The 16,878-nt window shown below is 36.8% G+C and overlaps 1 protein-coding gene across 6 annotated transcripts; it reads right to left on the bottom strand.

Moving 5' to 3' along the window:
• Positions 1-2,589: 2,589 nt before the first annotated feature.
• LOC127445203 (transmembrane protein 154-like) lies at positions 2,590-15,466 on the bottom strand. Of its 6 annotated transcripts, XR_007897946.1 has the most exons (10): positions 15,256-15,466; positions 14,341-14,388; positions 13,948-13,992; positions 12,241-12,285; positions 11,931-12,125; positions 10,337-10,388; positions 9,102-9,175; positions 8,403-8,451; positions 5,395-5,637; positions 2,590-3,505 (listed from the first exon to the last, which is right to left on the bottom strand). XR_007897946.1 is itself a non-coding variant. In XM_051705095.1 (9 exons), exons 1-8 carry the CDS (start codon positions 15,326-15,328, stop codon positions 8,417-8,419), a joined length of 567 nt encoding a protein of 188 aa, XP_051561055.1. In that variant the 5' UTR covers positions 15,329-15,466; the 3' UTR covers positions 2,590-5,668; positions 8,403-8,416. The 6 variants fall into 6 exon arrangements, 5 of the variants coding, with proteins under 5 accessions (XP_051561055.1, XP_051561054.1, XP_051561053.1 ...); XM_051705095.1 differs by having other exon boundaries at positions 2,590-5,668; XM_051705094.1 differs by having other exon boundaries at positions 2,590-5,637.
• Positions 15,467-16,878: the final 1,412 nt, after the last annotated feature.

Below are 16,878 nucleotides of genomic sequence, written 5' to 3'. Positions count from 1 at the left end.
CAACGAAGCGACACGTAAAATCGGGTTGGCTTAGCAAGATGTGTCTGCGTTCACGTACTTACGTAGAGTATGTTTGGGTCTTTACAATCTCTTCTATGGTAAAAACGTGGAGGTTGGTCTCTCGGTGTAGAGGATCTCTGGCCCAGACCGCTAAAAGTGTAATTCATTGTAGAAGTATTTGAGATGTCCCATGTAATTGCACCACCTGTTCTGACTATCATTTTTATGATTTATTTACAGTTACAAATCAGAAAAAGAAGTGGCCACAAGAGTACATGAAGTGTAGCAATAATATGTGAATCTCCTGTTTTCTTCACCATGCACGCTGTTGTACAAAGTTTGAAACAATGCAGGGGTCACGTTTTTCTCTCTTTTGTCAAAGTTATGTATCTTAATCCACCAGAAATGAACTGAAGTGAAAAATAATGTTTTCCAAATGTGTTTCTGCTGCAATGGTGTCAACAAAGTTCTAAAATGCTTCTGGAAGAAGAAGAGGGAAAATAAATTTTTTAAACAGATCTAGTTAGATAAAATAGGCCTGTATTGTACATGATAGGGTATACAAAGGAGACCATGGAGGTACATAATGTAAATGCACACCTCAGCTGACTAAATGCAAGCAATAGGTAGGTAGATAATAAAAACAAAGTTAGTTGTGTGTAATTTAATCTTCTCATTCAAAAACACAAATATATCCGCACGTATTACTCTGATCAACAAGGCAAGCAGCGCAGACAAGACTTGGAAGGGAGAAAATATCTAATGAGTTCCATCTGGTGTTGTTTTCCACCACTATTACAATGATCTGCAATGGTTCCGCTACACCACGTGACAGCAGGACCTCTCCTTCCCAAGTTGTATTTTGTTCCAAGTCCCACTCAAAGATAAACAATGCTCTTTCATATTCCACACAATGGAAGCTTTGCAATTTCAGGTCGAAGACAAGAGAGTGTTCACTTTCATTGAATTAACGCTGTCCTAGGTGCAGAGTGAAATTAGGACTTCCCATAGGAAGTCCATATAGTATTGCCTATACCTATGGCTATATATGGCATAACTGGCTACTTTAAACATTACAGAGTTCATGCATATGCATATAGGTGTTGATTGTGGTGTTTAAAGGTAAGGTAAGATTTGAAGCACCTCATCTCTTGCCACAGAGAGCAAATTCGCACACAAACATGCACACATCATTGTGTGTACTTCACTCAACAACCTTTCATTCTCAAAGATAGGCAGAGACACAGAGAGAGAATAGAAAGGCAATCCAAGGGAAAGCAACATAACTATTTCTATGGCTAAAACACTGGAACAGGATTTTGGATTAAATTCTCTCATCATTTACTCACCCTCATGCCATCCCAGACTTTCTTTCTTCTGCAGAACACAAATAAAGATTTTGAGATGAATATTTCAGCTCTGTAGGTCTATATATTGCAAGTGAATGGTGACCAGAACTTTGTAACTCTAAACATCACATAAAGGAAACATAAAAGTAATCCAGACTCCAGTGGATTAATCCATATCTTCAGAAGTGATATAATAGGTGTGGGTGAGAAACAGATCAATATTTCAGTCCTTTTTTCCTCTAAATCTCCACTTTCACTTTTAGATGTAAAAGTGAAAGTGAAAGTGGAGATTTAGAGTAAAAAAGGACTTAAATATTGATCTGTTATCGATATCCTATCATATCGCTTCTGAAAATATGGATCTAAACAATGAAGTCTTATAGACTGCCTTTATGTGCTTTTTGGAGCTTTAAAGTTCTGGTCACCATTCACTTGCATTGTATGGACCTACAGAGCTGAAATATTCTTCTAAAAATCTTTGTGTTCTGCAGAAGAAAGAAAGTCATACACATCTGGGATGTGAATGACTGGGAATTTTCATTTTTAGGTGAACTATCCCTTTAAGCAGATAGAAAAATAAAATAGTCCAATCAATAATGCTCAGACCTCTAATTATGAATTAAAATGGCACATGCTTTGCGGTTGTTATCATTTTAATTTTGTACCAATTAATGGAGATAAAGAAGTTTCATTCAGTTTTTAGTCATTTGAAATGCTAGAGCTAATTGTAAGTTCTATTATCATAGTACAGTATTTACTTACTTTTTTCTTCCCTAATCTAATTTAAATGCAGCATTTTTTAATTTAAATGCCTTTTGAGTTAAAGCACATCTATTTCTGCAAGATATGACATAATGAGATGCAAGATATGACATATTGCTCAACAGTATTTCTTTTCTGCTGGTCCTGTATTTCCTTACTTGCCCTGACAAACTTTTCACTTTCCCCAGCACAAAAAACATTAAATGTTAAGTTTTCGTAATAGGCTTTCTTACTAGGTTTTAATATGCAATAACAGCTGGATGCAATATGCAAGTATGCTGCTGTAATGTAACTTCATGACAAACTGTATACCTTCTTAAACAATGCTACATAATGCAGAACATTATTGAGTGTTTTATATATTTTTTACTGGTTCTTACTGATGCTTTCAAGGCTTTCCACAAAACCTCATCTATGTTAGTCAACTAGATGTTACATTGGTGACAAGTTTAAATCAACAGAATTTACAACAACAGTGTTCAATACATCACAGAAAACCACATTTATGTTTAAGTTTGCAATACATAAATACAAATGTTTAAGATCAATGAATATAAGATGTACTAACAATGAAGCACTGGCCTGATTGGGTAAGTGACGTTTCATCAACTGTCCCGAAACTCTCTGGCGCTGACCCTGGGTCAGCTGCCATCCTTATTGTTGAGCCCTGCATACATGCAATGACAACAACAAACGCACATACTCAAACTAGAACAATGATGACATATGTCCCTCTTTTAATATAAAAAGGATTACAAAGTAGAAAATTGTGTTGTGTTGGTTTTTCCTATGAATTAGTCGTTCTTTTAAATGGCAAAATATCAGTTGCAAACATGCACTTGTAAAGCAAAAAATAAAAATACAACAAATTTAACAACATGTACAGAGGTTTAAAATATTTACAGAGAATGATGAAATGCTTTTTTCTTGCTAGACCAATTTAAGTACAAAGTCTGACTATGTTGTTATAAAAGTTCTTAGGCAGCCCTTGCACTAACATCATAACATAAATCATTATTACACCACAAAGAAACTTAATTGTTTGTCATTACATCAACAGGGGACAACAAAATATTGTAATATCAAAAATTCACAGAGGGCCATCTCATATCATCAAATATAAGAACTGCTGTGTCCTCTTCAGTGCAACAGACAGGAACAATGTGTAATCCGTTTATTTTTCCCAAGTACTTTTTTTGTCCAAAGAGCTATGCGCTTCACACAGCAGTCTTTAATATTTTATATCACATACTATTCTCACCAATGACTTTTTGAAACATGAAGTTATAGCATTTTGAAACATAATATCGAAACACTGTCAAAGGTGGAGTAACTGGTATATAACTCAACTTATACACTGTGCAATACTAGATCATGAGGTCTGAAGCAGTTACCTGTAAAACAAATGAAATAGAAAATAGACAGGGTTGGAAAAAAAGGCCAAGGATACACAGTAACACAAGCCAAATTATAGAAAGATATTATTCATATCATAATAGATGGGCCAAAATCTACTGTTACACTTAAATGGATTATGTTGAAGGTTTGATGATGTTGTATTCTATTTAAGACACAATATTCACATCTTTTCATGCTCCCTTTATTTTAAACCAGCTCCCCTACCCCTACCAGCGGCGCTAAACTGTACACAATATGGTAAGAGCTATGACACAAAACACCTGTTCACCTTATTCAACTAATAGCAACTAATCGTTATTTATGTTGCAAAGCAACGTTATTAACATATTATTCATTCAATCTACACTACCGGTCAAAAGCTTTGAAACACTCATTCTTTATTATAGTTTTCCCCCACATTTTAGAATAATAGTAAAGTCATCAAAACTATGGAATAACATCAATGGAACTATGGGAATTATGTTGTGACTAAACAAAATGCAAAATAAATCAAAACTGTGTTATATTTGAGCATCTTCAAAGTAGTCACCCTTTGTCTAGAATTTGCAGACATGTACTCTTGACATTTTCTCAACCAACTTCTTGAGGTATCACCCTGGGATGCTTTTTAAACAGTATTGAAGGAGTTCCCATCTATGTTGGGCACTTATTGGCTGCTTTTCTTTATTATTTGGTCCAAGTCATCAATTTCAAAAACTTTTTTTTTTTAAATGACATTTTAGTTTTATAATGAAATAAATTAATATGGTGGCACAATAATATTTTTGTCTATAAAACTAATTTCAAACATTTAATCATACGCCTTCAGATCAAAAGATTTTCAAGATCATGAGAAACATTTCAGTCAAGTGTTTCAAAACTTTTGACCGGTAGTGTACATTGAATGAATAGAATGTTAACACCGTTGCTTTGCAATTTATGCATATATATATATATATATATTTATGATTTACGCATTTTAATATTATAACAAAATTCCATCAAATTGAATTGTGTAATTTTAATAAAATTAAATTAATAAAACTTTAAATATTTGTTTTTTAATATATGTTATTTTGTAAAAGATTATTCAATTCAATTTGATTGAATTTAGTTATGAAATTGAAATGCAATCTTAAAATTATTATTTTTTGAGTGTAGAGTAATGAGGGAATTTGCTAATAAAATACTTTTTTTCTCCACTTTTTCTCCCCAATTTGGAATTCCCAATGCGCTCTAAGTCCTCATGGTGGCATAGTGACTCGCCTCAATCTGGGTGGTGGAGGACGAATCTCAGTTACCTCCGCGTCTGAGACCGTCAATCCGTGCATCTTATCATGTGTCTTGTTGAGCGTGTTACCATGGAGACGTAGCATGTGTGGAGGCTTCACGCTATTCTCTGCGGCATCCACGCACAACTCACCAAGCGCCCCACCGAGAGCGAGAACCACATTATAGTGACCACAAGGAGGCTACCCCATGTGACTCTACCCTCCCTAGCAACCGGGCCAATTTGGTTGCTTAGGAGACCTGACTGGAGTCACTCAGCATGCCCTGGGATTCGAACTCACGACTCCAGGTGTGATAGTCAGCGTCTTTACTCACTGAGCTACCCAGGCCCCATAAAATACATTTTTAATGAAAGTTTGAGTCCTTTACATTTTATAAAAGCAACAAGACACTTATGGTCATGCTTCATTGTGAATATAGTCATGGCAGAATTGGTTGCATGCACAATATAGCACAATCTCTCGTAACTTATTGCTTTAGAATAAAAACATTAATTTCTTGTTCATAACTTAACCTAGACATTGTCTAGCTTGATCCCCCATACTGTTGGATATGAATCCTGGGAAAAAGCACAGTCTGCATGACGTAAGCTTACATTCCTGGTTTGTGGACTCTGACCCTCTGGTGTTCTCATGGAAAGAGAGGGAGAGAGAGCGCAAAGAGCATGCAAGAGGAAAACAAGAGAGGCCCTCCTCATCTTTGGCCTGGTCTGAGCCACACTTCCATGCATGCCTGCTGTAATGACTACCAGATGTCACTGCTGGCAGCATGGATCCAGGGGTCAGAAGTCAGCATTCACATCTATTCTGTTCTTCATACACAGCCTCGTCAAAGCAAACTTGACAGAATGAGAGAGTCTGTGTTTGTGTCTGCACAAGCAAATGTGTTGTAAAATTGACAAATAAATCACTGATCTGTGATTATAACAATATGCATAAAAAGGGTGACTTTCATGCAATACCTGCCAAATAGAGTCACTTTACCTCACATGTTATAAATGCTTAATAACACTTATTTAACATAAGTAAACTATGAAGCATTCATTAAAATGATAGTTCACCCAAAAATGAAAATTCTCTCATCATTTACTCGCCCTCATGCCATCCCAGATGTGTATGACTTTCTTTCTTCTGCAGAACACAAATGAAGATTTATAGACGAATATCTGAGCCCTTTAGGTCCATACAATGCAAGTGAATGGTGACCAGAACTTTGAAGCTCCAAAAAGCACATAAAGGCAGCATAAAAGTAACTCCAGTGGTTTAATCCATGTCTTCTGAAGAGAAATGTTAAGTGTGTGTGAGAAACAGATCAATATTTAAGTCCTTTTTTTAATAAAATCTCCTCCCTGCCCATTAGATGGTGATATGCATGAAGAATGCAAACTGCGAAAAACAACAGAAGAAGAATGAGAAATTGAAAGTGAAGATTGATAGTAAAAGGGATTAATTTTATGCTGCTTTATGCACTTTTTTAAACTTGAATTTTAAGTAAAGGTACCCATTCACTTGCATTGTATGGACCTACAGAGCTGAAATATTCTTCTATAAATCTTCATTTGTGTTCTGCAGAAGAAAGAAAGTCACACACATCTTGGATGGCATGAGGGTGAGTAAATGATGAGAGAATTTTCATTTTTGGGTGAACTACCCCTTTAAGGAGTTACCAACATTATAAACCTATACTTAAAAGTTCAGAAGGTTTAATAGTTATCAAGCTGTATTATATATGCTGTTGTTGAAGTAAGACCTGAAAATTTATTTTGCAGAGGACTTTAGATAACAAGGACTAGGTCAAACCATTCTTTTGACATCAACATGACAAGAAAAGTGCATTACAGTAATTAAAAACATAAAGCTGATTGTAGCAAAATGACAATCTCTTGTTTTAATCTCACTATAAAAATCTATTTGTCATGCAACATGCATTTTGTGATTTTGGTTAATAAAAGTATGAATAAATGTATAATAAAGCATTTATAACATGTAAGTAAAAACGCTTACTGTTTGCCAAGTATTGGATGGAAGTTGCTCTTTTATTCATGTTGCTCTAACTGCATATAATTGATTTAAATACATTTGTAAATGACTTATTAGCCATTAAAGCGGAAGTATGTCATTTCTGCGCCACTAAACGGAATTGCTCAAATAAACCATGTTTTCAAAACAGCTTTCTGAATACGTCCCCCGTCTGCCGTTGGCCAAACAAAGAGACAGTCCCACCCCCATCTCACGCCACTGGTTGAGTAACGTTGTTGGGGCGAGTTTAAGTGGGCCGCTCGAAACAAACAGAGCCATTTTCAAAGCACTACAGAAAGACTTACAGTTTTTGAGAACATTAACCAATGAATCTCTCTGCATAATAAGATGAGATAGAAGAAAGCATTTTAGCACCGAAAAAGTGACACACTTCAGCTTTAATTAACCCCTTTATAAACTGTTAACAAAGGGAACATCACTGTAAAGTGTTACCATGGACACATTTCAAGTTTGGTGTCGATGAAGGGGTACTTGAGCCCCTGGCGAGGGTCAATGCATTACTATTATGCATAAGTCAGCTATAACATATTTTCCTTTAAAGAGCAGAGAAAGAAACCCTGAACAGCTCTCAGGAGATTCTGATCTGTACTTGGTTTGTGTTTACAGCTCTTGCATGTCTGGTGGTTTTACTCAAAAACAGTCTATGTGGTCTAAAAAAGAAGAAAGTGTGAAAAGTGCCATTTGTAAAGGAAGTGGAGTTGTGTACAGTAGTTCTTGACTACTCTGAGGGGCATTCCAATGAAAGTAAAGTTTGAGGTGACTCTATGTAATTTCACAGTTCCAGGAAATGATCCATTAGTGGGTGTGACACACACACATCTTCATGCCTTGTCTTGTACCATAGCTCAGTTTCACATACTAACAAGCACAGTTTTACCGTTTTCAGTTCAGTAAACCCCCATTATGTTCTAAATGTCTATCCCCCAACCCTAAGCTTTCCATGAACACATTCCACTGTGAACCCACCGGCTGCCCTCAATGTGTTTTGAACACAGTGTTTCAAGTGTTACAATCTTTTAAACTGTATGACTCTCCCCTTTACACTCAAAGAGAAAAACAAAACAGTTTAGCCTATTTTCAAGATTTACGCAAGAGTTCAATATCACAACAAAATTCCATTAAACTGAATTGAGTAATCTTTAACTACATGAAATGAATAAAACTTGAATTTATGTTTCAGGTTAAAGATTGCTCAATTCAATTTGATGGACACATTATTATTTAAAAAACGTTGTTATGATATGTAATCATTGCAAAATGGACGTTGCTAATAGATGAACTCAATGGACACCAGTTCAGTCTGAAGTGTAGTGTTTTATACTGTATGTGTGAATGTAAAAAATCAAGGAATGCACAACATCTGTCCCAGTGTTTCTTGAAACCTAAATATTTGCAGGTTTGGACAATGTCTTTTTTGTTTAACCACTACAGCTGTCCAAGCTATTACTGTACTGTGGATATGCTTTGACTTTGTTCTAAAACAGCTCAAAATAAAAAGTGTAGATACCCCAGATTGGGACTATAACCGGCACATTGTTGGGAATAACAAGTCAAGTGTACTCACTGAAACGCTTTTCATTAAATCTGGCCAGTGTCCACGTTCGTGCCTCCATCTGCAGGCAAGTGGTGAGAAAAAATACAAATTCAACACATTGAAACACAATGTGTTCCACATGCAGTGATTCCTAAACAGTTGTCTTATAACAATAGAGCGAGAACAAAGTGTTGCCAGTCACAAACATGGCATCATTTCAATGTTTTATTTAATGACTGTATGTACTGTATGGTACTCTCAGAAACTGAGAGCAACTTTCAAGCAACTACAGAATTCAAGGTTTTTAATGCAATGGCTCCCTCTGCTGGGAAAAGCCCATATTGTGAAGAAAAACATTAAACTGGGTAAAAAATGTACAGCTAGCCACTGACACTGCAATAGCTGTCTTGACAATTTTAGCACATACATGTATGTGTTATGAATTTATACTTGACAACAAAGTCAAAGTAAAACAATTTTCCATAATGTAAAAATCACAACATGGTTTTGCCTGAACATTTCAGTAAAGAGGAATGAGATTCTGTCCGGCACATTTGATTTCCTCAGATCTTTACACAGAGCATGGTAAATGGAAGCAAATAGGATAAAACGACTAATCACTACGGATGAGCGATATCTGAGACACGCCAAGGCCCAGATATAGACATTGACACACAGGGTCAGAAGATTAGGATTAGGCATGAGAGTGCTTATCTAACCATTTATCACCTTTTGCCATCCAGTTTTCTAAATCTTCCATTTCCAGCTCCATCACTGACGGAATATCATCCTCAAACATGGGCCTGGGAACAAGTAGAGAGCAATACATTTATGTTCATGTTGATTATTTATTTTTAAATATTTGGAAGACAGATTTGTACTGTTACTCACTCATACAATAAAGACATGCAGTTCTTTTAACTGGATTTTTCTTTACATTGGTGCCTATTAAGATGTTAAGGAATTAAGTCAAAGAATTACTGATGTGAGTTACTTATCATAGCTGTAACTATAACCGTAACCATAACTGTATTTGGAAGAGTCGACTTTACGGGTAGTCATTATCAGATGGAAGCTGTTTTTGCAATCTGTGGAAGATTATTATCTTTATAGCAGAAGCAACTAACCATAAACTGCATGTGTGAGAAATCATTAATGCATGTGAACATTCCGACCCAAAGCATAACATGACTTCATCAAAACACACACACACACACACACACACACACACACACACACACACACACACACACACACACACACACACACACACACACACACACACACACACACACACACACATGTTGGTGCAGCTATCATTATGAGGACTCTCCATAGACATAATGATTTTTATACTGTATGAACTATAGATTCTATCCCCTAACCCTAACCCTAACCCTAAACCTAACCCTCACAAAAAACTTTCTGCATTTTTACATTTTCAATAAAACATTGTTTAGTATGTTATTTCCCTTGTGAGGACCGCTGGCTGGTCCTCACAACGTAGGTGATCTCAGGTTTTACTATCCTTGTGGGGACATTTGGTCCACACAACGGAGGTTAAACCTGTACACACACACACACACACACACACACACATGCACACACACACACACACACACACACACACACACACACACACACACACACACACACACATGCACACACACACACACATCGCACACACACACACACACACACACACACACACACACACACACACACACACACACACACACATGCACACACACACACACATGCACACACACACACACACACACACACACACACACACACACACACACACACACTCACACACACACACACACACACACACTCACACACACACACACACACTCACACACACACACAGTTAATGCAACATAAACTACAGTACAGGGCCACCATATTATCACACAATGATTACAGTCACAGAACATGTTTTTATGAAAGCTGGTACCTACATTGGCACCTTTTCATGGTCTTCATGGTCCAAATAAGGATCTTCTTCTGCAACTTCAGAAAAAAGAGAAAAGATGTTAAACATTATTATTAGAGAAAGGAAGGAGAAGTGAAACTTTCTTAAAGTGATGGGTGGCAATCCTTTGACTTTCATAAATGTTTATGTGAATGTGGAAGAACATTGTTACATCTCAACTGAATGAATCCATTTTTGGTAACACTTTACAATAAGGTTGACTTCGTTACCATTAGTTAAAATGAACTATGGATGGACAACACGTTTATCAGCACTTATTTCAACTTTTATTAAAAGTTGTATATGTTAACAGTAGTTAATGCATTATGAACTAACATGAACATTGAGCAATTGTCTCTTTATGAATCAACATTAAAGGAATATTCCAGGTTCAATACAAGTTCAGCTCAATCGACAGCATTTGTGTCATAATGCCGATTACCACAAAAATTAATTTCCACTTGTTCCTCCTTTTATTTATAAATCAAAAATCTGTGTTCCAGTGAGGCACTTACAATGGAAGTCAATGGAGCCAATTTCTGAACATTAAAATACTCACTGTTTCAAATGAATTGTCACAAGACATAAAGGATATGTGTATAAACATGATTTTAGTGTGATCAAATCACTTACTAACCTTTTTTGAGCAAGTTCTATCCAATTTTACAACTTTGTTGTCATGACGACGTAACACCATTAACCCTAAAACCCTAAAATGACCTTAAAAACAACACTTTAAATCTCAAATATACACTGTAGAATGAGTTTTAACTGTAGAATTAAAGTGAATGCTTTTACAAAATTATGAGCTTCACATTTCTGTGTTTAAACCCTCCAGATATTGGCCCCATTGACTTCCATTGTAAGTGCCTCATTGTAACACAGATTTTTTGCTTTTTTTAAAGAAAACGAGGGACGAGACAAAATCATTTTTGTGGTAATCAATATTATGTCACAAATGTTATCATATAAATACCTGGAGAGGACACACAGCTTAGGGTTAGTTTTTTGTTTTTTGTTTTCCTAATTTGGATATGCCCAATTCCCAATGTGCTCTAACTCCTCGTGGTGGCATAGTGATTCGCCTCAATCCAGGTGGCAGAAGACGAATCTCAGTTGCCTCCGCGTCTGAGACGTCAATCCGCGCATCTTATCACGTGGCTTGTTGAGAGCGTTACCACAGAGACATAGTGCGTGTGGAGGCTTCACGCCATCCACCGCGGCAACCACGCTCAACTCACCACGTGCCCCACCGAGAACGAACCACATTATAGCGACCACGAGGAGGTTACCCCATGTGACTCTACCCTCCCTAGCAACCGGGCCAATTTGGTTGCTTAGGAGACCTGGCTGGAGTCATTCAGCACACCCTGGATTAGCAAACTAGCGAACTCCAGGGGTGATAGCCAGCGTATTTTACCACTGAGCTACCCAGGCCCTGCTTAGGGTTAGTTTCAATCACCTCTGGTTTAAATCTTTGTGTCTTTCAGAGAAATATGTAAACACCCTCTCACTGACAGATTTAATTGGTTAGCTTCTGTAAGACACTTTTATTGCAGTCTAAACGTATCCTGACATACCAAAATCGTTAGTTGTCCACCTGTAGGAGATGATGACTCCACATAAAATCACAGCAATGATGACGATTGTGAGGACCAGGGGTATGATGATCATGACGACTGGGTTTAGATCTGTTTCTGTGTTAGCTCCAACAGTCGGCTCTATGTCCACACCACTGGACTCACTACTCTGTGCAGAGCCTAATTCAATGGAAGCTGCAAATAAGTAGAATAGCTCAACATTTCAGCATGAGATGAGTTCTTCTGATGAACTGAGTTTGAAATGGGAATCTCTGTTTGGGGTCAAGCGTGTGAAATGTGTAATACATACCCTGGGTCCTTCCATCTCCAGAGCCTGACACGTTCCCATGATTCTCTTTAAAACAGTAAATGTGTCATTAATACATGACTAAACAAGCTTCTGTGCAGTCAAGCTTTGAGGTCATACATTTTGTCTTATACAGGGTTCAATACAAGTTCAGCTCAATTGACAGCATTTGTGGCATAATGTTGACGACCACAAAACATGTAGACTTGTCAAGTCGAGGTCACAGTCTCAGAAATCAATGGGGCCAATTTTTGGAGGTTTAAAAGCAGAAATGTGAAGCTTATAATTTTATAAAAGCACTTACATTAATTCTTCTGTTAAAACTCATGTATTATTTGAGCTGTAAAGTTGTTTAAATTGTAATTTTTACAGTTGTTTTAGGATTATAGGGTTTGTTGACATTACATCATCTGTAATGAAATTGTAAAATTGTCTATAACTTTCCACAGATGTGGTTAGTAAGTGATTTTATCACAGTAAAATCATGTTAACACACATATTGTTTATGTCTTGTGTCTATACTTTTGAAACAGTGAGTATTTTAATGTTTACAGATTGACCCCATTGACTTCCATTGTAAGTGTCTCACTGGAACACACATTTGTGCTTTTTGTTTTTGTAAAAAAAAAAAAAAGGAGAGGCGAGTCGAAATACATTTTTGTGGTAATCAACATTATGACACAAATGCTGTTGATTGAGCTGAACTTGTATTGAATCCGGAACATTCCTTTAAGGTTTTAAAAACAGTGTTCATAAATGACTAATAAGTAATTGAGAAATACATTATAATCATTGATATGCAGGTATAACAGCATGAATAAAAAAGGGGACTTTCATACAATACTTGAAAAATAGTGAGCATTTTAACTTGCATTTTCTAAACACTTAATAAACATGTTCATACTTATATAAATCAAATACACAAATGTTCTAGTTCATGAAATATGTTAAAAGCTATAAAATACTACAGTGAAATTAAAAGGAGGGATTGTGTGTGTGTGTGTGAGTGTGAGTGTGTGTGTGTGTGTGTGTGTGTGTGTGTTTAAGTGGTTTATGAGGACTTATAAACTGGTAATTACAAGGGTATTATGATATAAATGTGGTTTATGAGGACATTTCTAGTGTCCCCATAATCCAAATCGCTTAAAAAACATACTTAACGACGTTTTACTGAAAATGTAAAAATGCAGAAAGTTTTTTGTGAGGGTTAGGTTTAGGGGTAGGGTTAGGGTTAGGGGATAGAATCTATAGTTCATACAGTATAAAAATCATTATGTCTATGGAGAGTCCTCATAATGATAGCTGCACCAACATGTGTGTGTGCATGAGTGTGTGTGAGTGTGTGTATGTGTGTGTTTGTGTGTGAGTGTGTGTCTGTGTGTGTTTGTGTGTGTGAGTGTGTGTGTGTGTGTGTATGTGTGTGTTTGTGTGTGTGTGTGTGTCTGTATGAGTGTGTCTGTGTGTGTGAGTGTGTGTGTGAGTGAGTGTGTGTGTGAGTGTGTGTGTGTGTGTGTGTGTGTCTGTATGTTTGTGTGTCTGTGTGTTTCTGTGTGTGCATGTGTGTGTGTCTGTGTGTGTCTGTGTGTGCGTGTGTGTGTCTGTGTGTGTGTGTTTGTGTGTGTGTGTGTGTGTCTGTGTGTGTCTGTGTGTGTGTCTGTGTGTGTGTGTGCAGTATGTGTTGAATGTAATTTCCACTTCACTGGTTCTTACCTGGGTCTTCTTCTACGACTCCTGCTACGAGATTTTCTTCTAAAACTGTTAAATGTAAGAATTATGAGACATGGTGGTGAGCACATTTACAATACAATGTTTCTTTGGATGGGTGATATCATTATAGAGATCTGGGGCAGACATAATGGACAAATTGTTGCTTCATTTGGCAGACAGTTTTTCCTGTAGCAGTGCATGGCGCCTCAACGTACTGTAGTAAATATTCCTGGTTAGTTTCATGGCAGTGTCTACAGGTAATTTAATGAAATTCAAGGAAATAAGTGAGGAACATGAGCCACTCAGGATTAAAGCAAACGTCAGACTCCTGTCAGTGTTCATCATACATTATATAATAATATATAAATGAGGAAGTATTCTAAAGAAGAAACTCACTTGAGTCTTCTGTGTTCGTCTCTGTCTGTTCTTTGTCTTCAGATTGAACTATAATGACATGCAATTTGTAACTAAAATCACTTGACATGTAAAAAGAAATAGTGTATAGCTGTAAAGACTTGAATTTTGGGAGGAAACTTGAGCTAGAGTTTTACACTGAGGATTAGTTGAGGCCTGTTGTACTTCAGAAGAAAAATGTTATCTGACCATCAACCTTCTGAGGTACCAGACAGATTCTTTACATTAAATAGAGTTCCCTCAGCTTACCCTTTATCATGAAATTTCAATATATCCTTTTTAAATGAATAGAACTTAATTCTCTATCACTGGTCAGGTACAAAAACCTGGAAAGAGTGTCAGTGAATTTAATTTCAAAATGTACGTTAATCTACAAGAAAGCTATGAAGGTAAAAAAAAGAGGAAAATGATAATCAATCACCCAGAAAAGCACTGCCATTAACCAAGATGAAGATACATTTGTATGAGTCAACATCATCTTTGTTCATTCAACAAAGAGGAGCTGTTTTGTGCTTTGCATTAAACCAAATAGAGGGCTAAATATCACTTACAGTGAACCCTCTATATTGAGGACTTTATCATTGTCAAAAGAGAATTTGAATGTGCTCTGATGGGTTCAGATTTAGACGCTGGATAATTTTCAAAAGCTGCACATCAGTTCCACATGACTCCACAAGTTTTGTGTTGCCTATGGGCCGATTACTGTGTTAAATGAAGGCAGTGTCAAAGAGAGCAGAGAGGACAGTGGAGAGTTACTTCAGATAAATGAGGACAATAGTTGAAAAACTGGGAAATATAGAGACAGAGAGAGAGAGAGAGAGAGAGAGAGAGAGAGAGAGAGAGAGAGAAAGTGATAGAGAGAGAGGACAGCTTCCATATGCAGATAAAATGACCTACTTCTGGCTGAGCACCTACCACGTCTAGTCCAGCTAGCTGTCAATGCCAAAAGCAGGAGTAGTGCGAGAGTCATTTCCCAGAGTCCTTGTTGGAAGCACTGGCCCACAGTATGGGAAGACAGAGACACAGAGTCATTGCATAGTGAGTCGTTGGTAACACGCCTTCATGACATCCTGCTTCCTCTTTCAGACCTGATTCACCTACCTACGAATAAAACACCACCCTCTCTCTCCCTCGGATGTGATGCAATCAGGAGTGAGCTTGTTACCACAAGCCAAGCTGCTCTTCAGTTAGCTGTGAAAACACATTCCTGCATGTATGGTAAGCGGCCTAACCAAAAACCAGAGAAAAAAAAGGAAGAAGAAAAAAAGTGCAAAAATAGCTGAGTAAACAGAGGCAGCTTTAAACTCAAAGACTTAAACCAAGCTAGGGAGAGAGTGTAAAGGATTTTAGTCTCTACTGCTCAACACCTCTGACTGTCAAAACAGTTAAGGATTAAAAATGAAACACAGATAATAATAAAAGGGAAACTACATTTCACTATGTTTGAACACCCTGAATGTTCATTTTTGTATTAGCATTTACATTAAGTGTTAAATGGATAGTTCACCTCAAAATAAACATTCTCTCATTTACTCACACTCATGCCATCCCAGATGTGTATGACTTTCTTTCTTCTGCTGAACACAAATGAAGATTTTTAGAAGAATATTTCAGCTCTGTAGGTCCATACAATGCAAGTGAATGGCGACCAGACTTTCAAGTTTAAAAAAGGACAGAAAGGCAGCATAAAAGTAACCCATACGACTCCAGTGGTTTAATCCATGTCTTCTGAAGAAATCCAATCGGTTTTGGGTGAGAACAAACCAAAATAAAACCCCTTTTTCACTGCACATCTTGCCATTGCTCTAGGAATGATCATGATTTCAAGCTCGATTACAATTCCTTGTTCTTGATGCATGCACAGAGTGCTAGATGGTGCTATAGGAAGTGTAGTCGAACTTGAAATCATGATCGCCAAGGAGACTGCTGATGTTGAGATTTATTTATATTTTGGTGTGTTCTCTTTCAGAATCGATTGGATCACTTCAGAAGACATTGATTAATCCACTGGAGTCAAATGTATTACTTTTATACTGCCTTTATGTGCTTTTTGGAGCTTAAAATTTCTGGTCACCATTCACTTGCATTTTAAGGACCTACAGAGCTGAAATATTCTTCTAAAAATCTTCATTTGTGTTCATCAGAAGAAAGAAAGTCAAACACATCTGGGATGGCATGAGGGTGAATAAATGATGAGAGAATTTTCATTTTTGGGTGAACTATCCCTTTAAGAAGCAATGTTATCCAGTCCATAATGAGAAGCTGGTTATGAAGAAACTTCAATTGTCATAATTATTAGTGATTATTCATTCACTAATCTATCATTATTAAATGAAAATATTGCAATGCAACAAAACAACAACCAAATCACAACTGATGCAAATATTGTAAACATTTGTGATTTATGTTAAATATATCTTTTAAATGTTTAATATTTTATATGTCCAAGAGCACACGATGCATGCCTAATATTGCCTTAAAGGAATAATGCAGGTTTAACGCAAGTTAAGCTTAATCGGC

The sequence above is a fragment of the Myxocyprinus asiaticus genome, chromosome 8 (assembly GCF_019703515.2).
Source record: "Myxocyprinus asiaticus isolate MX2 ecotype Aquarium Trade chromosome 8, UBuf_Myxa_2, whole genome shotgun sequence".
Classification (NCBI taxonomy): Eukaryota; Metazoa; Chordata; class Actinopteri; order Cypriniformes; family Catostomidae; genus Myxocyprinus; species Myxocyprinus asiaticus.
The sequence above is the reverse complement of the archived record's forward strand: the minus strand, read 5'-3'. Positions and strand labels throughout refer to the sequence as shown.